Genomic DNA, 25,166 nt, shown 5'->3' with positions numbered 1-25,166 from the left:
GATTGACAGTCATTTTGTACTTCTTCCATTTTCTTACTATGGCACCAACAGTTGTCTCCTTCTCGCCCAGCGTCTTACTGATGGTTTTGTAGTCCATTCCAGCCTTGTGCAGGTGTATGATCTTGTCCCTGACATCCTTAGACAGCTCCTTGCTCTTGGCCATTTTGTAGAGGTTAGAGTCTGACTGATTCACTGAGTCTGTGGACAGGTGTCTTTCATACAGGTGACCATTGCCGACAGCTGTCTGTCATGCAGGTAACGAGTTGATTTGGAGCATCTACCTGGTCTGTAGGGGCCAGATCTCTTACTGGTTGGTGGGGGATCAAATACTTATTTCCCTCTGCAGAATGCAAATAAATTCATATACTTTCCACAATGTGATTTTCCGGATTTAATTTGTGATGTGCTATCTCTCACTGTTACCAATAACCTACCCTTCAATTATGGGCTGCTCATGTCTTTGTCAGTGGGCAAACTTACAAAATCAGCAAGGGATCAAATACTTATTTCCACCACTGTATAAAGTATCATATACCATGTAAAATTAGTTTATCTTGTTGGGCAGACTGGATGGACCGTACAGGTCTTTATCTGCTGTCATTTACTATGTTACTATGTAAAGACGTCCAAGTGTTAGGCACGCCCAAGTCCCGCCTTCGCTATGCCTCCGACACACCCCCTTGAACTTTGGCCGTCCTTTGACAGAGTGCAGTTAGAGACATCCTAAATCGGGTTTTGTTTATACTGATTTGGACATCCCTGGGAGAAGGACGTCTGTCTTCCGATTTATGTCGAAAGATGGACGTCCTTCTCTTTTGAAAATGAGCCCAAAAATCTCTAATGGAATAAAGTCATTAACAGGTCCAGACTTGCTTTGTCCATATAGGATTGCAGGTAATACTAGTAAAGTTTCATAAATCACTGTCCCTTAATGGCAAAAGGATGGAAATGAAGTACTGGGGTAACTGCATGGAGTGGTGAGTTCAATCAAAGCAAGAGTGATAACCTGCAAAGAACAGTAATTGCAACCCTAATGGAACGCGTGGGGTAATCTGGACATGTCACTGAACCAGGGGCAGACTGAGAGTACTCTGGCCCCCGGGCAGTGAGAGCACTCTAGGCCCCCCCACAAACACACCGCCTGGACTACTACTGCCATCCCACACTACCACAGGCCCCCCCCCCACACACTACCACTGCCTCCCCATACACTAGTGCCACCCCATTACACACTACCGTCACCCTTCCATACACACAATACCACCCCCCTACCTTGAAGGGCCCTGATGGTCTAGTGGCTTCTTTGGGGGCAGGAAAGAACCTCATTCTTTCCTGCCCACCTGCTGCCGCTATTCTGCACAGCACTGTCTTTTCAAAATGGCTGCCGAGGCTTCTCTCAGAAGTTTCGTGGGCCTCAACAGTCTTGCGAGACTGCCGCAGGGAGTCTTGGCAGCCATTTTTAAAACACAGTGGTGCTGGGGAGAATAGCAGCAGCAGCAGCCGCTAGACCACCAGGGCTCCGGTAGACCACCAGGGCTCCGGGGGAGGGGGGGGGCTGTAGTGTGTGGTGGTGGTGGCGACAGGCAACTGAGCAGAGTGTCTGTGTTCTTGGGCACTGTCCAGTTGCCCAAATGGCCAGTCCTCCCCTGCACTGAACAGATGCCCCTTGATATTCAGCCAGTGCAGGCAGTGCAGTTAGCTGCCGCTGGCGGCATTGACCCCAGATATTCAATGCCAGGCCATGACCAGCATTGAATATCCGTATCATGTTTGACTGCGGCAACTTAACCAGCTAAGCGTATAATCAGCACCAGCCAGTTAAGTTACTAGCTGTTTAAGTGACCTATCTTAACCGCTCAACTTAGCTGGTTTAGCACTGAATATTGGCACTTAGCCGGCTAAGTTGTGTGACATAGACAGTTAACAGCTATCCACTAAGCGCTAACATTCAGTGCGAGATAACCAGCTACCTTGCACTGAATGTTAGTGCTTAGCCGGCTAAGAGCTATTTATCCAGGTATGAGCCATACCTGGCTGATTAAATTGTGCTGAATACTCGCAGGATGGTCTTTATCTGCCATCATGTACAATGAGCTAGATTTAATAAAAGGTGCTACCACATTAGTGCACACTAACGCCATTAATGTGTATTATTTTATCTTAGCTCCTGTTGATGCAGTGAAATCTAGTTACTAATATCATGCATCAATGGCTCTAGCACACTCTAATACTGCCATGTACTTGGTAAACCTAGCTCTAATTAGATTTGTTACACTAACATTTCTTATTCCATAAGCAACAAGGTCTATAAGTCAACATTCGAAGTACTCAAGAGACAGAGCGTAGAAGCTTTTATCAATGATTTGGGAAGGAGGAGGGGGTATATGAAACTGAAGTCACATCACCTTTTGTCTCAACTGCAGATTTAGATTAAAATTATAAGGAAAATGTAGCTTGCAGGCATCCTGCCTCACTGCATTTGTATATTGTAGGTTTAGTAACAGAAGGGAGTTTGTTCCTTACCCATTGGTGGGATTATGGTTGTTCTTGCTTATGAATGAGACTCTGTTGTTTATGTTTTGCTTGAAAGGCCCAGGGACATCAACCCCTTTGTAAAAAATAGAGAGACAGGATACATAATATACTTTATAATGCAAGTGTGTTAACTATTCTATGATTACATTGCAGATATTCTGGTCAGGACATATGCAGAGCATTTAGATCAGAGGAACAAGCTTTTCAAAATGATCAGGGGGTGGGGGGAAGGACTAAACCCAATGGAAATGACTCCTTACTGGACACAGTCAAGGAGTTTGCTCAATATTGAGGGTGCTCAAGCATCCACACAGCTGGTACCTATGATAATAGATAATAACCAAGGAATGCTTATTTCCCATTCAAAGTAATAACTATATCTAAGGTTAGACTTGGAGGCTGACAGTCATCATATTTATTTTGTCTCTAAGGATACAATTATTACTGAGTTTACTGCAACCATTTACCATAATCTCATTTGTCCATTGCCCTGGACCATGAAATATTTATAGATTTCTGTGGCTTATAACCAGGGCTTTTTTTGAGGGGGTACTTGGAGGTACCAAGTACCAGCATATTTTCCATTGTCTGCTAAGATTGACCGATGGATCCCAAGTTTTAATGATAGAGCTCAGGCTCTACATACCAATTCTGTCTTATAATAGATTCTGTGACTGGTTGCAGTGATCACCCCACTCCTGAAGGGTGGCCTAGCATTTGAATACCAGCACCTTTTTTTGCTAGAAAAAACACACTGCTTATAACAGATATGCCAATGTCAGCTATGGAAAAACCACAAGTAGCACTAGGAATTTCAAGAAATTGACAGACAATAGATTTAATTGATTCTGTCTCAGGAAGTTCTAACTTTACTTTTCAACAGTCAAAGAATGTGGATTTATAATTGAACATCTAGTGGAATTACTTCCTTGTTCCCAGGGAACAGAAGATGCCTTCAAGTTAGGTTGACCTGTGCTCCCATGAATAATATTGAGTGTTTACACCAGAACTGGAGGATAACAGACAATAGGACAGAAAAGGTCAACCTTGACAGAGATCTAATAATATTGTAAAGGCCTCATGGGTATGCAATATTATTTCCCTATGTCTTTCTGAATATACTGACCTTGGATGCAGAGTTTAGTTGATCGCAGGACATTGTCATGATCCTTTAGTAAAAAGTGGAAGTCCTCCCAGGTGAGCTCTTCTTTATCCTGAAATCCTGCTTCCTGGAACATGGACTCAATGACTTGCTGAGTCAGATCTTTCGAAAGGCAGTTGTTGGAGATTTCAATGAAAGACCTTAAAAAGAGCAAATCCAGAAACTAAAAGAAGCCAACGAAAATGAGAATGGTCCAGTGGATCATAAACACATTTTCCACTCATCTCCATTGCGTGTATTGAATACATATATAACACATTAAAAAACGTATGAAGTCAAAATAGAAGCAGACATACCTCAGCATTCTGAAGAACTCTTCCTTTGACAGATAGCCATTTTCGTCAATATCATACATTGTAAACATTAGCTTAGATTTCTCTTCTGGGGAACCTATTAAATTGCAGGGTAAAGATGAGAAAGATACTTATGAGAATAACTGAGACAACATATCATTTATTTTTGAATATAGTCCATACATTTTCATTGGGAGTTCAAGGCAAGTTACATTCAGGGACAATAGGCATTTCCTTGTCCCTGGAGGACTTACATAGTAACATAGTAGATGACGGCAGAAAAAGACCTGCACGGTCCATCCAGTCTGCCCAACAAGACAACTCATGTGTGCTACTTTTGTGTATACCCTACTTTGATTTGTACCTGTGCTCTTCAGGGCACAGACCGTATAAGTCTGCCCAGCACTAGCCCCGCCTCCCAACCACCGGCTCTGGCATAGACCGTATAAGTCTGCCCAGCGCTATCCCTGCCTCCCAACCTCCAGTCCCGCCTCCCACCACTGGCTCTGGCACAGACCGTATAAGTCTGCCCCGCACTATCCCCGTCTCCCAACCTCCAGCCTCGCCTCCCACTACCGGCTCTGCTATCCAATCTCGGTTAAGCTCCTGAGGATCCTTTCCTTCTGAACAGGATTCCTTTATGTTTATCCCATGCATGTTTAAATTCCGTTACCGTTTTCCTCTCCACCACCTCCCGCGGGAGGGCATTCCAAGCATCCACCACTCTCTCCGTGAAGTGAGGGGTCCTTTTACCAGACTGCGGTAAAAAGTGGCCTTAGCGCGGGTTTTTCCTGAGAGCTAAGGCCATTTTTACCGCAGAGGTGCAATGGCTGAATTTGAGATTTTTCCATTATTGGCCAAGTAATAATGCTTCCAGTAGCTTGTGAGCCCCTACCGCCACCTATTTTGTAGATGGTAGGGACTCATGCACTAAGCTTGTGTTAATCAGTTAGCGCACGGCAATGCCAATGCGCTAACTCATTTGCATAGAAGCGCCCACTCTCTGCTCCCCAGACACACCCACTGTGAAAAAATTCAAAACATTTTTTAGCATGCGGTTTACATGCATACATGCAAAAATGACTGTGAGACACCTTAGCCTATCCCGTGGTATGCCATTTTAAACTGTGGTAAGCACACTTTGTAAAAGGATCCCTAAGTTTTCACCTAAGATCATGGAAGGTGAAGTAACTTGCCTAAGGTCACAAAGAGCATCACTGGCTTCTTGGGATCTTAGTCCACTGCCCTAACCACCGGGTTGTTCCTCCGTTATTCTAGAAATAGAAAGCCTCTTATAAAAGAAAGTTAAAAATAAATTTTTTTTCTGGTGGTCACAGATTCCATATTGCTCAAAGTCAGTGCTTATCAATCTTTTCATGGCTGAGACCCCATGATCACGGCCAAATACAATTGTGTGACCCCCACTATTCCGAAGTTGCAGAATAATGATGCACCTATGGAAAACCCACCCAGATCGTGACCCCAAACGTGGAGATTTGTGACCCCATTTGAGGTTCCAACCCACAGTATGGGAAGCTCTGTTCAAAGTTCTGTATGTTGCTGTTTTGAGGTTAGTGGCCACCTCTCTTAGATGACGCATTGTTCTCACCTTTCATAAAGATCACCAAGATATCCAGGAACTCTCTGAAGGACAGGTATCCATTGCCATCCTTGTCAGCCAGAGAGAACATTGATTCCACAAAGAGGGCCTGAGGTTTCAAACCCAGAGATTCAGCAAACTCAGCTCTACTTAGCTCACATTTAAGAGCTTCTCTAACTTTTTGCGATGCCTCAAAAGTAAAATCTCCAGCATCCGATTTGTCAATTTCAAGCACCTGTATTGACAGAAACATGCATTAGGATAGGATCCGGAAATGATCAGTATGCTTCAATATGGGCAAACTTAAGAAACATGGAAGAAGTTGGCAGAAAAGGAGTGCTTGATCCAACCAGTTTGCCCATTTCATTCTGCCTACCATGGTCTTACAGGTTTTACTTGATCTGTGGGTGAATTTCTGCATGATTTAAGGACTGTAATTCATTTATGAATGAATAACAAATTTTGTGTAATAAAACCTGTCAGGGATCGATATTCAAAAACATTTCTCCAGTTAACTTTGGGAATTAACCAGAAAAAATGTTTCTAAATATCTCAGGCTGCCAAACTTCTGGCTGGAAATCTTGATGTGTTGCCAAAAATGATCTGTTTACAATTATGAGGAGTCGGAGTTGTGGCAGGGGTGGGGATGGGGTGGGGGAGGGGAGGATTTACACTTTAGTAAGACGGTAGCAATACTCAGCTGATATCCATTTAAACTAAGGTATTTAGAGAAGTCATCCTCAGATATTGAATGCTTATGATAACCAGATATCTTTATCTAGCTATATTCAGTGGCCCTGAGTTATCTGGATATTGTCTGGCAGAATATTGGCCCCAGTAATGTTTACATCTAGAAAAATATTGATATATATTTGGTACTAATGATAGCCTGATCCATAACTAGGGGATTCTGTGCTAGTTACTAACTCATTTGGTAGAACCACAAAAAGTTACCCTGAGGAAACCCACCTGATCTTTTGCTGCAGTGTTACCCATTTCCTACCTGCGACAGGGAATGTCTGAAGAAAGTCTCCAGGATCTGGCTTCTTTGCTGCTTTGTGACAGCTTTTTTTAGCAGCTCCTGTTCCTTCATCTCAGACAGATTGAGGGCAAGGTCATTCCTCTCAAAGAACACCTTCAGATTTCGGATGAAACTGCTCCTATCTTCTTCCCCATTAAAGAAAAGCACCTGGTAGCACCCAAAGTGAAATAGCAATGGAAGGTAATTTGATCCCGGAAAAGACGAGAGAACTCACAGTTACATTTTTTAGAAATCTATGAGAAGCAAATTTCAATTAGATAAACAAATGCACCTCGTAGGCATGCCATGAGGGTGTATATTTTACAACATCATTTAATGCCAAGTGAGTATATATATGTTTAGCTGCACAACAAACCCATATTCAAGCACAATGTATGAAAGTCCTTTGTGTCTGAAAATTGGCTAGGTTTGTCCAGGTTGAAAAGTGTATGCATTCTTTGCCAGCTTTCAGGGCCACTGAGAGGGGGGAAGATTCCCCGGACCCAGCCTCCAAGGGGAGACCCGGTGCTTGCAAGGCTTCCAGAGACAGGCAGAAGGTTCTTCTCCCTCAGTCTGTCTCTCTTCTGCTCTTATGTGTCAGGACCTGGGTGATTGCGTTAACATGATAACCTGGGTCTCATCACACAGGAACAGGAGAGTGATAGACCAAGGGAGGAGCAGACACAGGAAGGTAAGGGGGTGGGGCGGCCCGAGTGGGGAGGGTGGCCCAAGTGAGCGGTGGTCCTGCCCAAGGCCCAGCTCTGTCTCTTGGTGGCCCTGCCAATTTCAGGAGAAGAAACTGCATGGTTATAATGTTGATTGTCACAAACTGCTTGATCACAAACTGCTTCCTTATATAGACTCACAAGAAGCTTCACACATTACAGGTAGCCCCTCTGTTTAGCAACCTTCTCTTTTAACTCAAAGCCCCCCACCCTGGTGTTTTGCTAGAGATAGTATCTCCTTATTACATTGCAAAATCCCTATTGAGCTGGAAAATAAACACCTAAATTTACAATTTATAAAATCTAGAATCCTTCTTAGATTGTGCTGATGATGTCACATTGCACTTTTGTTAGACATTGACTATAGGTTTCTATCTATCTATTTGAAAATAAATTCTGTGCTGCTAATAATAAAAATGTTCAGATAATAAAAATAAATAAATAAATAAATAAAATGTAAACTATCTAAAAAGACAACATACATTCAAAAACAATAAAATACAGGAGAATAAAATTACAAAAAAAAAAAAATCTAAAATAACAAAACATAAAAGCTTTACCAAAAGTTATGTATTGTACTGCTAGCAGAAGTCAATTAAGATACCAACATCCACAGCTGCTCAGATGTGAAAATTACTCAGGTCCAGCCCAGTAAATACCCTCCTCCCTGTTTACAAACCCATTAGCGGCTGCTGGTGCGCTAATGCCAACACAGCCCATCCATTTTGAATGGGCTGGGTCGGCATTGCCGTGCGACTGTAAACGGGGGGGGGGGGGGGGCTGTTTTTCATAGCTACTCACCTGACTATCCACAATGAAGGAGTAGAAAGACAGGCATATTGGGCTAATTGAAGGTTCTTAGCCAGCACATATTATTGCAATCAATCTTTCCAATATTGTAGAATTTTTGATTGGAAGATTTTGCAACCTTCAAGGAGCAGGGATTGTCTACTATGTATCTCTTACAGCACTTCATATACCTGGGAGCACTACACATACAACAATGGCAATGTCCCACCTGGATTATTGTAATATTGTTTTCTTGGGTAAATCAGATAAACACCTGCGTAAGTTATAGATTTTACCAAATGCAGCAGTCAACTTGGTACTGGGGGGGGGGGGGGGGGGGAGGATAGGGCTATACCACATTTAATAAAATTACAATGAGGCATATTTTCAAAGCACTTTGGGAGGCTAAGTTCCATAGGTTTCTATGGAACTTTGGGAGGCTAAGTGCTTTGAAAATGAGCTTGATTGGCTTCTAGTTAGGAGGAGGATTATTTTAAATTGCTACTTATCATTTTTATGATTAAGTTTAGCTCCGCAATATTTAAATCACTAGGACCATAGGTATAAAATAGGATGTGCAGAATTTAGTGCTTGCTAAGCTTTAGTAAAATGGCTCATTTTCAAAAGAGAAAAATGTGCAAAGAGGCATAAATCTGCATTTGGTTGTTTTCTTACAAAAACATCCAAATTGGTATTTTCAAAAACAATTTTTAGATGTTTTTCTATGAAATCCATCAAAAGAATGCACAATGGGTGTCTATCAGTTATTGTTTCATGAAAAATTCCATACCAGATCATACTCCTTAGGGATCTTCAGAAGCAAAACCTTGTGTCCTTTATTATTGGACTGGATCAGATCCACCTCGTTCTGGTGCTGTAGATTGATACTTCGGATAACAGAGCATCTACTGTCCAGTACTTTGATTAAGTGATTGGCCTGGAACTGGAGATAAACCTGGTGACTGATTTCCTTTGAGCCACGCCATTCAGTAGCTGAGAGGATGAACAGAAAGACAGCCATATGGTGTTATTAAAGGGACTCAATGCTTTTAAGTTGCTCCATACAACACAGCAGTCAAGTGCTCTATTTTGTCACATACAACAGTGATTGTCAACCCAGTCCTTAGGGCACACCTGTCCAGTCAGGTTCTCAGGATATCCGCAATGAATATGCATGAGAGAGATTTGCATACAATGGAGGAATTGTGGAAATCTTGAAAACCTCAACAAACTGGGTGTACCCTGAGGACCGGGTTAAGAACATAATAACGTAAGCATTGCCATAGTGGGACAGACCGAAAGTCCATCAAGCCCTGTATCCTGTTTCTTACAGTGGTCAATCCAGGTCACAAGTACCTGGCAAGATCCCAGAATAGAAAAAATTATCTAAACCCTTTTTAAACCCTGCTAAGTTAACTGCTTTTACCACATTCTCTGGCAACAAATTCCAGAATTGAGAAGTGTTGACCTTGGTTTACTATTGAAATCACCAATTTATCCTTGTAGCTGGTGCACAATTAAAAACATTTCTGTGGGTGAAAGGATGATTAACTTGTGGAACTGTCCTTTGCTTGCCTCATATCCCAGTATACCTGCATGTGTATAGCCTGTCTGCGCATAATAGGGATGTGCACAAGGTAATATTTTCAGTTCGTTTTTGCTTTGTGTGAGCTTTTCCCCGAATTGTCAGAGCCTTTTCAATTCTTGTCACATGTTTTAATAGAAATTGTTTAACATATGTTAACTTTTTAATATATTCTAAGGGGCTCTTTTAATAAAATACATTAAGATTTGGAGTTTACACAGCTTAACATGGGATTTTCCCACACATTAACTGGAAATCTAATGTGACACTTTTTAGGACATTTTCAATGCTTTTTTTATTCAGTTCACGTATTAATGTAGAAGTCTGCCCAGCACTTGCCCTGCCTCCCAACCACCGGTGCTGCCACCCAATTTCTGCTAAGCTTCTAAGGAATGGATCCAACAGCGCAGGTCATTTTTCGGCGCACTTACTACTACTACTACTACTATTTAGCATTTCTATAGTGCTACAAGGCGTACGCAGCGCTGCACTTTAGTAAAAGGACCCCATAAAGCCCTAGCCTATGCTCTTGTCTTTTGCAGACCACGTGACTACATAAGGCAAAAACAAACAAAAAAAAAAACCTATGCTCAAAGCCAAACTACAGGCCACAGCGAATTCTTTTACACTTTGATGCATTTTCACAGGATCATTTTAGGAGGGCTGGTACTGGAATGATCATAATTGTTGAGTTTAATTTTCAAAATCTCTAGAGGGGAAACTAGAAGCCTATAAGGTAATTGAGGGGCTGCAAAGTTAAAGGTTTGCCCTTTGAATGTTCTGGATACTATCTGTCCTAAGGTAAAATCATGACATAGTTTTCTATCAAACGTCAAGGATATTTATAAAAATTATCACTAAGGGGCCCTTTTACTAAGCCGCGTAGGTACTTACACATGCCCAATGCATGCCAAATTGGAGTTACCGCCCAGTTACCGCATGGCCCTTGTGGTAATTTCAATTTTGGCGCTTGTGCACCATGTGCATCTGAAAAATATATTTTATTTTCTGGCGCGCGGCAGCTACTCGCGTCAAGTGGCATTTGATATGCATAGAGCATTACCGCCCAGTTACCATGTCAGACCTTACTACTAGGTCAATGGGATGTGGTAAGGTCTCAGACCCAAAATGGATGTGCGGCAAAATGAAAACATCCGTTTTCAGGAAAAAAAATAATAAAGGCATTTTTTTGTAGGTGCGCTAAAAAATAATTCTGTGCGCGCCCAAATCCCGTGCTTACACTACCGCAGGCCATTTTTCAGCACACCTTAGTAAAAGGACCCCTAAGTCATTCAGAAAAATAACGCCAGTTGTACTGTACCTTCCATGCCTTCAGAAAATGTCTGCTTCTCTGTGCAGGGGTTCTTTCCTTTCTGTAGCTTTTTGAAGTTTCTCTTCCGAGTATGAGCCACTATCCAGGCAATTACAAAACTCACTGAAAAATATAGAGCAAGAATGAAATCAGGGAATGGTCTCCTCCCATTAGCACACTAATCACCCTCTTTAGTAATGGCTTTCCCTAATTTGTTTTTGTGGGAAACATCCTGAGGCAGTCTGTAAAATAGCAAACTTAAAACAGAGCTAAAATATTGGAGCTTTAATTTGCTCAGCCAGCAATAATTACACAGTCTGATCAAGGCCGCCCTCGGGCCCCCCCCCCCCACCCACCACCAGGCCCTCTCTCCACCCCCGGGCCCTCTTCACTGATCTTAAGCACCTCACCTTTGAAAGCGCAGCAAGCAGCGGCAGACCACTCCTTCCTTCTGTGTCCCACCTTCGCGGAAGTTATGTCAGGCGAGGACGGGAGACAGAAGGAAGGAGTGGTCTGCCGCTGCTTGCTGCGCTTTCGAAGGTGAGGCGCTTAAATTCAATGCCAGGGAGCGACGGAGGGCAGGCGGGCCGGACTGCGGCGGCGGCGCCGGGCCCCCCCAGAGGCCTGGGCCCGGGGAATTTTGTCCCCCTGTCCCCCACTCTCGGCGGCCCTGAGTCTGATAGACTATCCTTGTAGATCTGCAGTTGACAGATCTGATATGAAATTCTATGAACTGTCAAATCTGCTCAGGGATTCAAGGATCTGCCCTGGACCCTGACACATCCATGGCAAAGCCAAGAACTCTGTCTTTCTCAAACCACGAATAGAGTGATGTGGTAGCCATGTTAGTCCACTTCCAAAGGCAATCGATTAGAAGTCTCTACTACTACTACTATTTAGCATTTCTATAGCGCTACAAGGCGTACACAGCACTGCACAAACATAGAAGAAAGACAGTCCCTGCTCAAAGAGCTTACAATCAATCAATCAATCATAAAAGAATAATAAGTCTTCTTAGGCTCAACTATGGCCTCCTTTTATTCTTTTACTGCCTTTCAGTATTATTCTTATGCCATTTCCTGTCAAAATTTCTACATTTTTGTTTTAAAGATAATATATGTGAATTGTACCATTTATTTCTTTTCAGTTGGGGGACTAATCTTATCTAGTACCTGTTCACAAGCATCATTCCAGTTGTCTATCTGAGCCACCTATTCTACCATTGATTCCAAAATGGTCAACTCAATCTCCTTCCAAAACTCCATACAAGCTACTTTACCACTGGAACTGTGATTAAAAGATTTATTTTTAAACATGGTTTGCTGCCAATGAATTGTAAAACTTGAAATAAAATGATCTGACCAAAGAGTTGGAGACCAATCAGGTTCTGAAAAAGCAATCTCTTTAGAACCATTAATTGAATAGGCTAATAAATCCAGCTGGGGACCTTTTCATGTGTGTTCTGTACTGTGGGAATTATAAAATCTAAGTTGTTTTTAAAGTGTTTTAAAAAGCATTATAAATCAGTTACTTTCAAATCTTCCAATTGCTCTAAATGTAGATATATCTCCCACAATTATACATTGAGTCCAAAGCATGTTTAGCTATTATTCATCTCTTGCTGTCAACTATTTGCAAGGAGGATAGTAAAATAAGATGTATTTTTAAAAACTTGCCGAAGTAGTATCCTTTATCTTATTTGAAAACATTTCCAAAGATATTGAGCTAAAAGATTCTACTAAGTCTATCTCTAACTAAAAATCCTTTTACAATAGGCCAATACTACCTCCTTTTTTACCCTTTCTAGATACTGAAAAAAAATGTATATCCAGGTGGGCATACTTAATATTTGATCATTGTCTGAATGCAACCAGGTTTCAGTTAAAAATAAAAAATCTGGCTGATATTCTGCCAGCCAATCCCTAATACAAATCACTTTGTTTCCTAAGGATCTAACACTCAAATAATAGCAAGTAATAGGAAACATAGAAAAGTCCCTATTTAGCTCTAAATTAACCAATTTGTTATTATGAAACCTCCTTCCTTTAGTTGAACATTTAACCTAGCTTTTATAATACCGCCGTTTACAATTATTGTACAAAAGCATTTCTCCTGGATTCAGTAACCTCACTAATATCACATGTAGGTTTCAGTTGCTACCAACATGGTGTCTAAGTTCTGTCTTTGCTACCCTTGTCCTCCTTCCAAACCTTAAGCTATCTGTGAGAGAGTTTATAAGAATTTACTACCACTCCCCCTTAGCAGCACTTCTTCACAGCCACAGAGCCACCTTAAAGGTCAGACTACTGAGCAGGGAGGAAATTGCACCCTATGCCTCAGCCACAAATGTGTGAGATACAGAAGTTCTACGCAGGTAGGCCAAATTGATCTTGGCCCTTATATAACCTGAACTCTGGAAACCATGACTGAGTGTCCTAGTTTTGCTGTACCTTGAGAGACAGAACCTCAACTCTGAGACCTAGCCAGAGTCAAAACTGTTTGTGTTACTTTTTGAGAGACAGACTAGTGCATGCTTTGGCCCTGCAGGAGCAGGCCATGGAATACTCTTGAGACAGAGGACTGGCTGTTTGTGTTTATTTTCTGCTCACCTGTGAAAAGAACAGGCCACCCATTTCCTGCACCTTAATAAATAGTTTTACTTCACATTTACATGTCTGTGTGGCTGTGTTTTAACAAGGTTCTGGGTTCGCGCTTGCCTACCCTGCTACACTACCCATTAATTGGGCCCTATCCTTTCCCCCTTTCTCTATTTGAACTTAATTATAACTTAGGCCTCCTATTATGTAAATATTCAGCCGACAGTGGTGAGCGTTTTGGTGACCACCGCTGGCATTATTCTGGGACATTCAATGCTGGCCATGTCTGGGCTTCGACACTGAATATCTGATTCACGCAGTGCTGATTGACATGTGAAGGGGAATTTTAGATATGGCATCTAAGACCAGTTAAATGTCCAAAATCCGAATAGGAAAGAAGGTCATTTTCAAAAAAGAAAAACATCATTTTTTTTTTTTTTTTTTTAAATACTGTTTTGAACAAGGTTTTGTGCTTTGGACATTTTGTTTTTTGGTCTATTTTTGAAAAAAAAAAAAGAAGAAGAAGTGCAAAACATAGAAATTTATGGCATTCGGGTGTAGGGGGAGCCAACATTTTTAATAGGCATCCCAGGAGAGCAATGGGGCACTCTAGAGGGCACTTCTGTGCACTTTATAAAAATGCTCCCAGGTACACATCTCACCTTTGCTCCCGTATCTTGTCCCCTGAGCCCTCCAAAACCCACCCAAAATACACCGTTCCCCACTGTGCACCACTACAATAGCCCTTATGGGTGAAGGGGGAACCTATATGTGGGTAAAGTAGGGTTTTGGTGACCTTGGGAGGGATCACAGTTTCCACCACAAGTCTGACAGGTAGAGGGAGATGGGGACCTGGGGCCCCCACTGTGTACTGAACCGACCACTACACTACTCTAGGGACCTGCCTGCTGCTCTAACAGACCTGACTTTGACATCTGCAGCTGTCATAGACGCTGGTAAGTCACATTTTTATTCACTTTTTAGATGTTTTTCTCTTTCGAAAATGAGCTGCATAGCCAGTTAAGTTGATGTTCAGAACTTAACCTGCCATGGGTTGTCCCACAAAGAAAGGACTGTACTTTATGTGGTTACCTGTGCCGATTAAATAATGAATATCGACACTTAACCAGCCAAGTGCTGACTCTGCCCCAAAATACCCGGTTTATACTTGGGTGCTAAATGCTAATTTTCAGTAGTAATAATCAGTTAAGTGATACTTAAGATTAGTGGATAGCCCCAAACAAGTGATTTAGCTGGTCAGCGGCATTTCTGGCTGATTAAATCATTTTGAATATCGATCAGTATGTTTTCACCTGTAAACTGTTAGATATCTTTTTTTTTGATGGGCGGTAGTTAAAAGTGAACTGTGAACAGTATAGGAGCCTGTTAATTAACCCATGCAACGAAATGATTCCTCTTAGTATATTTATTCAAAAGGAGTGAAGCCTGTGAAACTGGGATTACCTTAATCAGTGGGAATTGGATTAGAGCCTCAAGTGTTTCTATTGTTAAATAATTTCTAGTTTTAAAAGAGAAAAAATGAAATCAGTTGTATTATTTCCACTAATATTGGACAATAAGTATGTTTCCAACGAAATAAATTGACTATTCACCGTTTTGGGTATGAAGAAGCCAACCAGACGATCAATGTGGAATAATGATTCAAATAAATAATAACTGAGGATAATCAGGTTAATACCATGCTTTCTTTGTTTACTGTTGTTTAATTGATCTCCTTGTCTTGTTTCACTCTCCCTATTTTGTGGTCTAAGGAAGAGTATAGAGTTACCTGATTGAAATAATTCTTGTATTATTTTGTCTGTATTTCTGGCAACTTATTTTAGTGCTTGTAAAATTAAATTCTTATAAATAAAATAATTTAAAAAAAAATTAACCCATGCAACTGCAAATTGGGATGCCCTCTTTTTATTTTCAAGGATCAGCTACTAGCTCAATGTGAAGTAGAAAGCTCAAGAGATACAGGAGATGAATATTTAACAAGTAGGCAAGACAGCAATACTGAAACGTCTCATACCTAGTGGGAAACAACAGATCGCAGCGATTAGAATCCCAAATCCAGCCGCACTGCCCTGGAAGTAGTCAGTTACAACAAGGGGTGTGCAGTTAGCTAGAACCTCCTCTGTAATCTGCTCAGGTTGAGGACATGGATCCCCTGTAGGAAAAAGAGACAAGATGCAGACATGTTAGACTGAGTAAGTTAAACAGGAAGTGAAACATTTTTCATTGTTTTGAAGGCACTTAGGCTGAAGCATGATGCCCACAAAAAATATTGGCAGATACTGTGCAAGCTTCTTTCAAACCACAGTATTTGATTCTCTACCCATCTGCTTTGATACGTGTCATTCTTCTTATCCTCTAAGAAACCCTACCATGACTAATGGCAAAATGCTAGGAATATTGATCGATCAACATCTAACACTAGAACAACAAGTATCAGCCTTAACATCTAAAACATTCAGATCCCTATGGAAACTATGACGACTAAGAGCATATTTTTCAAACTACCTTCTGCATCCTAGTCCAAAGCTTTGTTCTGTCCCAGATAGACCACTGCAACGTGGTCTAAGCGGGATTCAGAGATTACATACTCAAAAAACTACAAACAGCACAAAACACCTCTGCACGCCTTATCTGTGGAGCATCCAGATACGACCACGCAATGTCACTACTGAGACATCTACACTGGCTACCAATAAGAGCAAGAGTGATCTTCAAACTAAGTACTTTCATCTACCAGGTTGTATACGGCACCGCACCAACCTACATAATGTCACTAGTAGAACTATCACAACCAACCCTCATGGAAAAGTTGAGAAACTACCTCATCATACACCTTCCCAGCTGCAAAGGGGTGGTCTATAAATCAGCCTGCACCTCAAACTTTCCACTTAATGTGGCCAGATGGTAGAATACATTGCCCAAGGACACACGTCATGACATCACATATGACAGCTTTCTCAAAAAACTAAAAACATTTCTGTACAAGAAATTCCTGCAGATAGATGTAACTTAGCATCAAAGGACAGCAATCTCGAAAAGTCATCCGGATCATGTTTCCACACACCCTACCCAAGATAAGACTCTTGCTCCTGCTTATCACACCCATTCCATACTTGTACAGTCGATTCAAGTTAATGTTCAAGTTAATGTTAGCCTCCCCATCCTGTACTCGTACATTTGATTATTGTATATCTAATTAACTTAATGTAAGCCACACAGAATTGGGTTCAGCCTGAAATCAAGATTACCACGCATTGGAATATAGAACCATGTAGGGGGCAATTCAAACCTATTTTCTATGCCCATTGAATGAAGTTAATCACTGAAGTTTGATCTAAGGAGGCAGGCAATAAAGCCTGTCAAGCATTTTCTGTTTGATTCCTTGTTTTGTTGTTTCTCTAAATATGAACGCCAACTTAGCTCTTTGCAAAATTCATGGTGACAAACTTATGGACAGGAAATCTATTTCTAAAAGAAAACAATGTAAAATGGGGGATTAAGGAACTGAGAGGCCATTTATATGTATAAGAAATGGCCTCCCAGAATTCTATGCACTGGCCCCCAACAGTTTGAAACAGAAGCTCTAATAACAAGATCTGCTGCACAACTCACATGTCTCTGCTTTGTTGTGGAAAAGTTTAGCTATGAACGGATATGAAAGCATAACAGAATCAAACTCCAAACAGGAAATGCTCTCACCAGTACTCCACTTGAAGACATTGAGCTGGAGATCTGGGTCTGCAGAGATAACAGCAGCCAGGACATCACGAAGTGTGGTATTTTGAATCTGTTTTATTTCTTCTTTAGTGAACAAGCTACATATGAAAATAATGAAGTTTTTGTTTAGCCCAGTAAGAAAAATGTAGCATGTGATAGCTCTCCACACCAGGATCACTACTACCTCTATCTTTTGTCCTACTTGTTGATTATAAATTAGCAATGTCTGTTCTCTACCATCTTACTGTAGTCTACATATCCTGTTGTGTCCCTTTGATGCTATATTCTGCTATCCTTCAAACCCAAATCTAAATGTGGACAGTTACTAAGACTAAGATCAGTGAACCTTGCACTCTAAACACAGCATCTCTTTTAATGGCACAGAAAACAGACATTCTCTCCTGGCCCACTTACGAGTAAGTTTTAGCAATGCACATGGAAAAGTTTTGCATTATTCATTTTTGGACTTTTTTCAGTTTGTTTCAGATATTTGTGTTAATAATTTTTTTTAACACATGGACTGGTGTCCACTTATTTAGGATGTTTAAGCCAACCAAATGTGCTAATGAATACTGATATTCTAGTCATTTCTGCATGTATGTGAACACACGTGAATAGATGACAATAATCTATCTACATGCTACAATGTGCTTGTCTTGGATGGTGGGTACTTTTCAGGCTGGCAGTCACGTGGGCAGACTCTGGGCAGAGTGTGGGCAGGGCACACACTTATGCATATAAGTTACACACATATCTACTACTACTATTTAGCATTTCTATAGCACTACAAGGCGTACGCAGCGCTGCACAAACATAGAAGAAAGATAGTCCCTGCTCAAAGAGCTTACAATCTAATAGACAAAAAATAAAGTAAGCAAATCAAATCAATTAATGTGTACAGGAAGGAGGAGAGGAGGGTAGGTGGAGGCGAGTGGTTACAAGTGGTTACGAGTCAAAAGCAATGTTAAAGAGGTGGGCTTTCAGTCTAGATTTAAAGGTGGCCAAGGATGGGGCAAGACGTAGGGGCTCAGGAAGTTTATTCCAGGTATAGGGTGCAGCGAGACAGAAGGCGCGAAGTCTGGAGTTGGCAGTAGTGCAGAAGGGAACAGATAAGAAGGATTTATCCATCCATCTCCCCAATGTATGTGCAGATATTTACATCAGCCCTAAACACATACATGTGTATGTATCTGGTTATATTAGTATTTTATAATGGAAAGTAGGTGCCTGTCAGATGTATCTACTGTATGAAGTGCCAGATCATAAATACATAAGAATAGCCAACAGTTCATCTAGCCCAGTATCCTGTTTCTAACAATGACCAATCTAGGTCCCAAGTACCTAGCAGAAACCCAAATAGTAGCACCATTCCATGCTACCAATCCCAGAGCAAGCAGTGGCTTCACCATGTCTGTCTCAATAGCAGACTGTGAAAAGTTGACGTGGGACTTGATCCTGGGTCTCTTGGTTCACAGTCCTAACCACCAGGCTACTCCTTTAAGCTAAAGCTTACCAGGAGTAGGGCTTGAACCCACCAGGACACACGTCCATTAGATCTTAAGTCCCACACCTTAACCATTTGGCCACCATGAGACCATTGACATGTGGCTGTTCGCCTAGCGCTCTAGAAAGGAAAGATGCCCGGGATGTCTTTCATACAAGTATTCTTACATTTCCCCTAGTTCAGCTTATTCAAACCAAGAGAGAAGTTTTAAAACCACAGAACTCTCAGGATAGGAATTAACCATTTCATGCCATTATCAGGAGAAGTCTATAAATGGTGTGCAAATTTCTGTTCACAAAATTGCGTGCTATTCTGAGATACGCATTAATAAATTGGGTAACAGGCCACTTAGCACTGACGATCAATTATCGGTGCTAGTTAGCAACAATTTGGATTTGCATACATCTTGCTAAGCGCCATTCTATAAAGATCCATGTGCAAATCTTGTAGTGCGCAACTCAAAAGGGGGAGTGGCCATGGGAGGGGCATTGGCGGGTCAGAGACATTTACTAAAGATGCATGTAGTATTATAGAATTCATGTGATCCGTCCCTAACTTATGTGCCAAGATTTACACCAAGTTTCAGCTGGTATAAATCCTCATGTCCAAAGTTGGACGTGGATCCCAAAGATACGCGCTATTCTATAAACAGCACCCAACTTGGGAGTACTGCTTATAGAACTGTGCTCAGTGCGCATTTTTTCAGTGCCCACATTTGGATACCATTTACTGAATCTAGTCCTATACGTGCAAGCCTATAGTATTTCAGTTGCCATATAAAAGGACATGAAAGGCTTAAAAACAAAACTGCCCAAAGTATTACTACAAATGATGTGAAGCAATATTCTCTCTCATTTTAATACAAGAAAATAGACAAAATTCCCTGATCACATTAAAGCAGACTGGCTAGGTACAAAATTACACATATTTACCCATTCTTTTCATTTTCAAACCAAAACCTGTCCCCGTCTCGCAGGCGTTCAAACTGGTTCAGAAGGATTGCATGAAAGAGTTTTTCAGAGCCGCCATTTTCCAACATTATTCCAGGTATGAATTCCAGCTTTGAAATGTCGTTACCGTACAATGCTGCTAGACCCTTGATAACCTGCAAGACAGCCAGAAAGAGAATGTAGTGCTGTCTACTGTGATTCATCATAACTGTACTACAATATTAACCAATTCATGATCAAAGAGTATCCTTGGATGGATGTCATAATGTGCTTCTGAAAAGAAGGCAGTGAACACTGTTACTATTAAACTAATCAAACAGAGTAACATGTAGTTTCCTCATGGTCAGTGAGCTGCTTGTAGAAAAAGAATTCAAACTTGAGTTCTTGATCCTTAGTTCTCAACAGAGCTGGTACGATAAAGAAATGACAGAGTACCAGTGCTTATATCCAGGTACACATCCAGTTGTTAGGGCTGCATTTCAATTAAAATTTGTAACTACAATTAATCCCATGATTAAAGGCAGGGGCATAACCAGCAGCCCATTTTGGGGGGGGGAGGGGTGGCAGGGGTGGACGCATTTCCTCTACTTTCCCGCCCCCACTGCATTAGGTATCATACCTTGGTTGGCAGGGATGCTGAAGCCCTGCCAGCCAAAGAAATCCACAGCCCAAGCTGTCCCCTTTCTCTTTGTGCTGCCTCAGGAGTCAGAAGGTCAGCAGCATGCCTGCAGCTACCGACGCTGGCAGTCTCTGAGCTCAGTTGACTCCTGAATGTGGCTCAAACCCAGATACAATGCTGGGAGCCCAGCAATGAAATATCTGGGCTCAGTTAAAACCACTGACCACCACGGGCTGAACAATACTCCAGTGAGGTTTGAATTGAGTTTTACAATACAGCAGAAATTTACTCCCTGATGCTGAAACTCCATGGTCTGTGCATCTTTTAAATGCCAGCTGTGCCAAATCTTCAGAGTCAGGACCCAGATATCTTTCTGGTTAACTTAGGAATCAACCTTTTTCCTGAATTTCATGGGATATCGCTGATTCTCAGATAACATTTGCCTCCACTCAGGCTCTGCACCAGGACACACCCAGCATTATTTATTTATTGCATTTATATCCCACATTTTCCCACCTCTTTGCAGGCTCAATGTGGCTTACATTACATCATGAATGTGGTTTATTTATACTTTAAGCAGTGTTATGTGGATAACGCTGCTGAAAATCCAAGTATCGTCCCATTAAACGGGACTTAAATAGAGGTTCCTACCTGAATAAGTCTCGCTGAATATTGGGTCCTTAGTGCTTAACCTTTCTATTTTTATACAGTTCCTCCTAAATTCTATATTTGGTGCCTAAATTTATGCATGATCATGAGATTGGCTAATGAGTCATTAACAAGCAATAATTGGACACTAACAACCAATTACTGATGTTAATTAGTACAAATTTGGTTTTGTACGTGTATCTGGCCGCATGCTACTCTGTAACGCCAGGCGCCCAAGTTCCATAGTGCAACTCAAAAGGGATGTGGTCTTGGGTGTTCCAAAATGTTGCCCACATTTTTGCTGAATGATGGGTCAACATGCCTAACTTGGGCACCAGCATTTACGTCAGGTTTCAGCAGGTTTAAGTCTGGCACCCAAAGTTAGGGTGCAGGAATCAGCGCTAAGTGTGGCCCACCTCACGACTTCGGCTACATAGCAACTTATAAGGCTAACGTTAGGCATAAGAAGCATCACGAACCACCTCCAGTTCAGAAAAGACCTAAAGACCCACCTCTTTAGGAAATTCTATGAGTAAAATATGCACTAAACATTCTGGAACAACAATACACAACAGAACCTCTAACTGTAATGCATCTTTTCATTTAAGAAATGAACTAAGACTTATCTTCTCAAGAAACCCAATGACTGTTCCATAAGCAGTAATAGTTGTCTTGCCAACCACTGTAAAACACAGCATCATAAAACCTTGTAAATTTAATTGAAATCAATGTAATCTCTAACCAGTGTGTTTTTTCTAGCAAAAAAGGTGCCAGTACTCAAATGCTAGGCCGCCCTTCAGGAGTGGGGTGATCACTGAGGGACCCACCCCATAATAGCCAGGCCCCCTGCAACCAGTCATAGAATTGATGGCAAGATAGAATTGGTGTGTAGAGCCTGAACTCTTATCATTAGAACTTGGGTTCCGTGGGTCAATTTTAGTAGACAATGGAAAAGGTGCCGGTACTCAGTACCCCCAAGTACCCCCTCAAAAAAAGCCCTGTCTCTAACAACTGTTAAATGTAAGCCACATTGAACCGAAACTCATTCTTGGATAATTGTGGGATACAAGTATGAATAAATAAATAACATTGAAAAAAATGTTATACCCTACCGATCCAACTTAAATGCCTGAACCCTGCAACACAACGAAACCAAAGCTCATACTGGACATAAAACTTAACTCTTCCTCCCTACGATTCCCTAATGTGTCTTGTTACACATGATCTTTATTCTACCACAACATCACTTTGTATTTGTTCATACTGGAATTGGCGAATGCCTTTCCGGTACTATGTAAGCCACATTGAGCCTGCAAATAGGTGGGAAAATGTGGGATACAAATGTAACAAATAAAAATAAATAAATAAAATAAAATATAAGTGCCAGTGATATTTTTTTAAAAAGCAGTTAAATGGATGGCACCTACTGCTGACTGCACTTGAATATCAGCCAATCCCCATTCAGTATAGCTTTCAGTAAAGTAACCAATCATTGCAGAGATTAATTGAATATTACGTATTACAGCTAAATGCTTGAAAAGCACTTACTGTTTAGTTGAATGGGATGAGCTTCCTGCTCAGTTTAGGGGTGAGGGGTTTGGGCAGTGGGGATAGGGGATAGGGGATTGACTTACCAAACATGTGTTAGCAGGTAGGAGTTGGGGAATCTATGATGCCGCTGAGCTCCTATTTATTTGCTATATCTGGGATAAAAGGAAGGAGGGGGAGCATTTAGCCATGTCTACCTGTAGCGTGAGAAGGGGACAGGTTCATGTGACCTGCAAGTAAGTTATTCTCAGAGCTTTGAAATTCAGCTACTCTCTGTATAACTTGTCTGCCATATCTCGGCATGTTAGGATATCTCTGGATTCTCGGCTACTGCTGAAAACTGCCATTGAATACATTCTGCAGTTGTGGTAATTCCACAAATGCCATTCAATCCAGTCTGAATGGCATTTGAGGAATAATGTATTCAGCTTTGAATAACTTATGCCGTCATGTTTCTATGTTTCTATACCTTTATAGGGACAGGCCTATGAACCTCAACATGTATACGCTGGAAGAGAGGAGGGAGAGAGGAGACATGATAGAAACGTTTAAATATCTCAAGGGCATTTATGTACAGGAAGAGATCCTTTTTCAAATAAAGGAGAGCCCTGGAATGAGGGGGCATATGACAAAGTTAAGAGGGAATAGGCTTAGGAGTAACCTAAGGAAGTATTATTTCACAGAAAGGGTGGTGGAGGCATGGAATGGCCTCCCGGTGGAGGTGGTGGAGTCGAGGACTGTTCCAGAATTTAAAAAGGCATGGGATAAGCATGTGGGATCGCTTAGGAACAGGTAGAATTAGAGGTTACAGAGGATGGGCAGACTGGATGGGTCATATGGCCTTTATCTGCCAAGTAAAAGGTATAGAAACATAGAAACATGATGGCAGATAAAGGCCATATGACCCATCCAGTCTGCCCATCCTCTGTAACCTCTAATTCTACCTGTTCCTAAGCGATCCCACATGCTTATCCCATGCCTTTTTAAATTCTGGAACAGTCCTCGACTCCACCACCTCCACCGGGAGGCCATTCCATGCCTCCACCACCCTTTCTGTGAAATAATACTTCCTTAGGTTACTCCTAAGCCTATTCCCTCTTAACTTTGTCATATGCCCCCTCATTCCAGGGCTCTCCTTTATTTGAAAAAGGATCTCTTCCTGTACATAAATGCTCTTGAGATATTTAAACATTTCTATCATGTCTCCTCTCTCCCTCCTCTCTTCCAGCGTATACATGTTGAGATTCATAGGCCTGTCCCTATAATTTTTGCAATCAAGACTGTTTACTAATTTCGTAGCCGCCCTCTGGACCGACTCCATCCTGTTTATATCTTTCCGTAGGTGTGGTCTCCAGAACTGCATGCAATACTCCAAATGGGGCCTCACCAAAGACTTATACAACAGCACTATCACCTCCTTTTTCTTGCTGGTCATGCCTCTCTTTATGCACCCAAGCATCCCTCTGGCTTTGGCCATCGCTTTTTCTACCTGTTTGAAAGCTTTAAGGTCATCAGACACAATCACCCCCAAGTCCCACTCTTTCTTCGCACACTGAAGCACTTCACCCCCTATACTGTACCGTTCCCTCGGATTTTTGTGACCCAAGTGCATGGCCCTGCATTTTTGGGGATTAAACCTTAGTTGCCAAATATCGGTCCATTCCTCTAGCTTCGCTAGGTCGTTCCTCATGTCATTTACACCCTCCAGGGTGTCCACCCTGTTTCAGAGTTTAGTATCATCTGCAAAGAGACAAACCTTACCAGACAGCCCCTCCACAATATCGCTCACAAAAATGTTAAAAAGAGCCAGCCCTAGGACCGATCCCTGCGGTACTCCACTGACGACATCCTTTTCTTCAGAGCAAGCTCCATTTACCACTACCCTCTGTCTCCTACCAGTCAACCAATTTTTAACCCAATCTGTTACTCTAGGTCCCATACCGAGGGCACTCAATTTATTTATCAGCCGCCTGTGTGGAACCATGTCAAAGGCTTTGCTGAAATCCAAGTATACCACATCAAACGCCCCTAACTTTGCATGGCTCTAGTTTTTGATTTCTCTTCTTCTGCTGTGACATATCAGCAGGGCCGGTCTTAGCAAGTGCGGGGCCCTATGCAGACCAATTTGATGGGGTCCCACCCTAGCCCTGCCCCCACCTAACTCCGCCCCCACCCTAGCTCCAGGGCCGGCTACCCCTCCCTCTGAGTTCCCGGGCTGCTCCCTCTGAGCTCCAAGGTCCCCAGCTCCAGGGCTTCCCCCCCTAGGGCTCCCAGCTCCAAGGCCCCCCTCCCTCCCTCCCGGTCATTTTTTAACACCCCCTCCAAAATCCACTACTAGGTATGCCGAGAATACAAAACACTCTAGGACCTATTGAGCAATTCTACCATACCATAAGCAGTCATTTCTACGAATCACACAAAGAAAAGGAAAACATCTTAAAACACTACAGTGAGCACTAGAACATCAATTCACCTATTGTAAAATGAAACCTGACAGAATAGTACAGATCGTCGATCCTGCACAGTCAATGCCAACTGAA

General features: G+C 41.9%; 1 protein-coding gene across 2 annotated transcripts in view; it reads right to left on the bottom strand.

Annotated features, from left to right (window-relative positions):
• LOC115458080 (dual oxidase 1-like) overlaps positions 1–25,166 on the bottom strand; it is a 98,628-nt gene that overhangs the window by 33,596 nt on the left and 39,866 nt on the right. For both annotated transcript variants that reach the window (XM_030187899.1, XM_030187906.1), the window contains exons 13-22: positions 19,794–19,966; positions 17,340–17,455; positions 15,655–15,792; positions 11,032–11,145; positions 8,916–9,118; positions 6,594–6,779; positions 5,600–5,825; positions 3,994–4,087; positions 3,662–3,837; positions 2,524–2,608 (exon numbers count right to left, since the gene is read on the bottom strand). In XM_030187899.1, the coding sequence (XP_030043759.1) occupies positions 2,524–2,608; positions 3,662–3,837; positions 3,994–4,087; positions 5,600–5,825; positions 6,594–6,779; positions 8,916–9,118; positions 11,032–11,145; positions 15,655–15,792; positions 17,340–17,455; positions 19,794–19,966 (1,511 nt within the window). The remainder of the gene's footprint in view (positions 1–2,523; positions 2,609–3,661; positions 3,838–3,993; positions 4,088–5,599; positions 5,826–6,593; positions 6,780–8,915; positions 9,119–11,031; positions 11,146–15,654; positions 15,793–17,339; positions 17,456–19,793; positions 19,967–25,166) is intronic.

This window comes from Microcaecilia unicolor, chromosome 1 (assembly GCF_901765095.1).
Source record: "Microcaecilia unicolor chromosome 1, aMicUni1.1, whole genome shotgun sequence".
Taxonomy (NCBI): Eukaryota; Metazoa; Chordata; class Amphibia; order Gymnophiona; family Siphonopidae; genus Microcaecilia; species Microcaecilia unicolor.
Note: the sequence above shows the minus strand (reverse complement) of the source record. Positions and strands in the feature narration are given on the sequence as shown.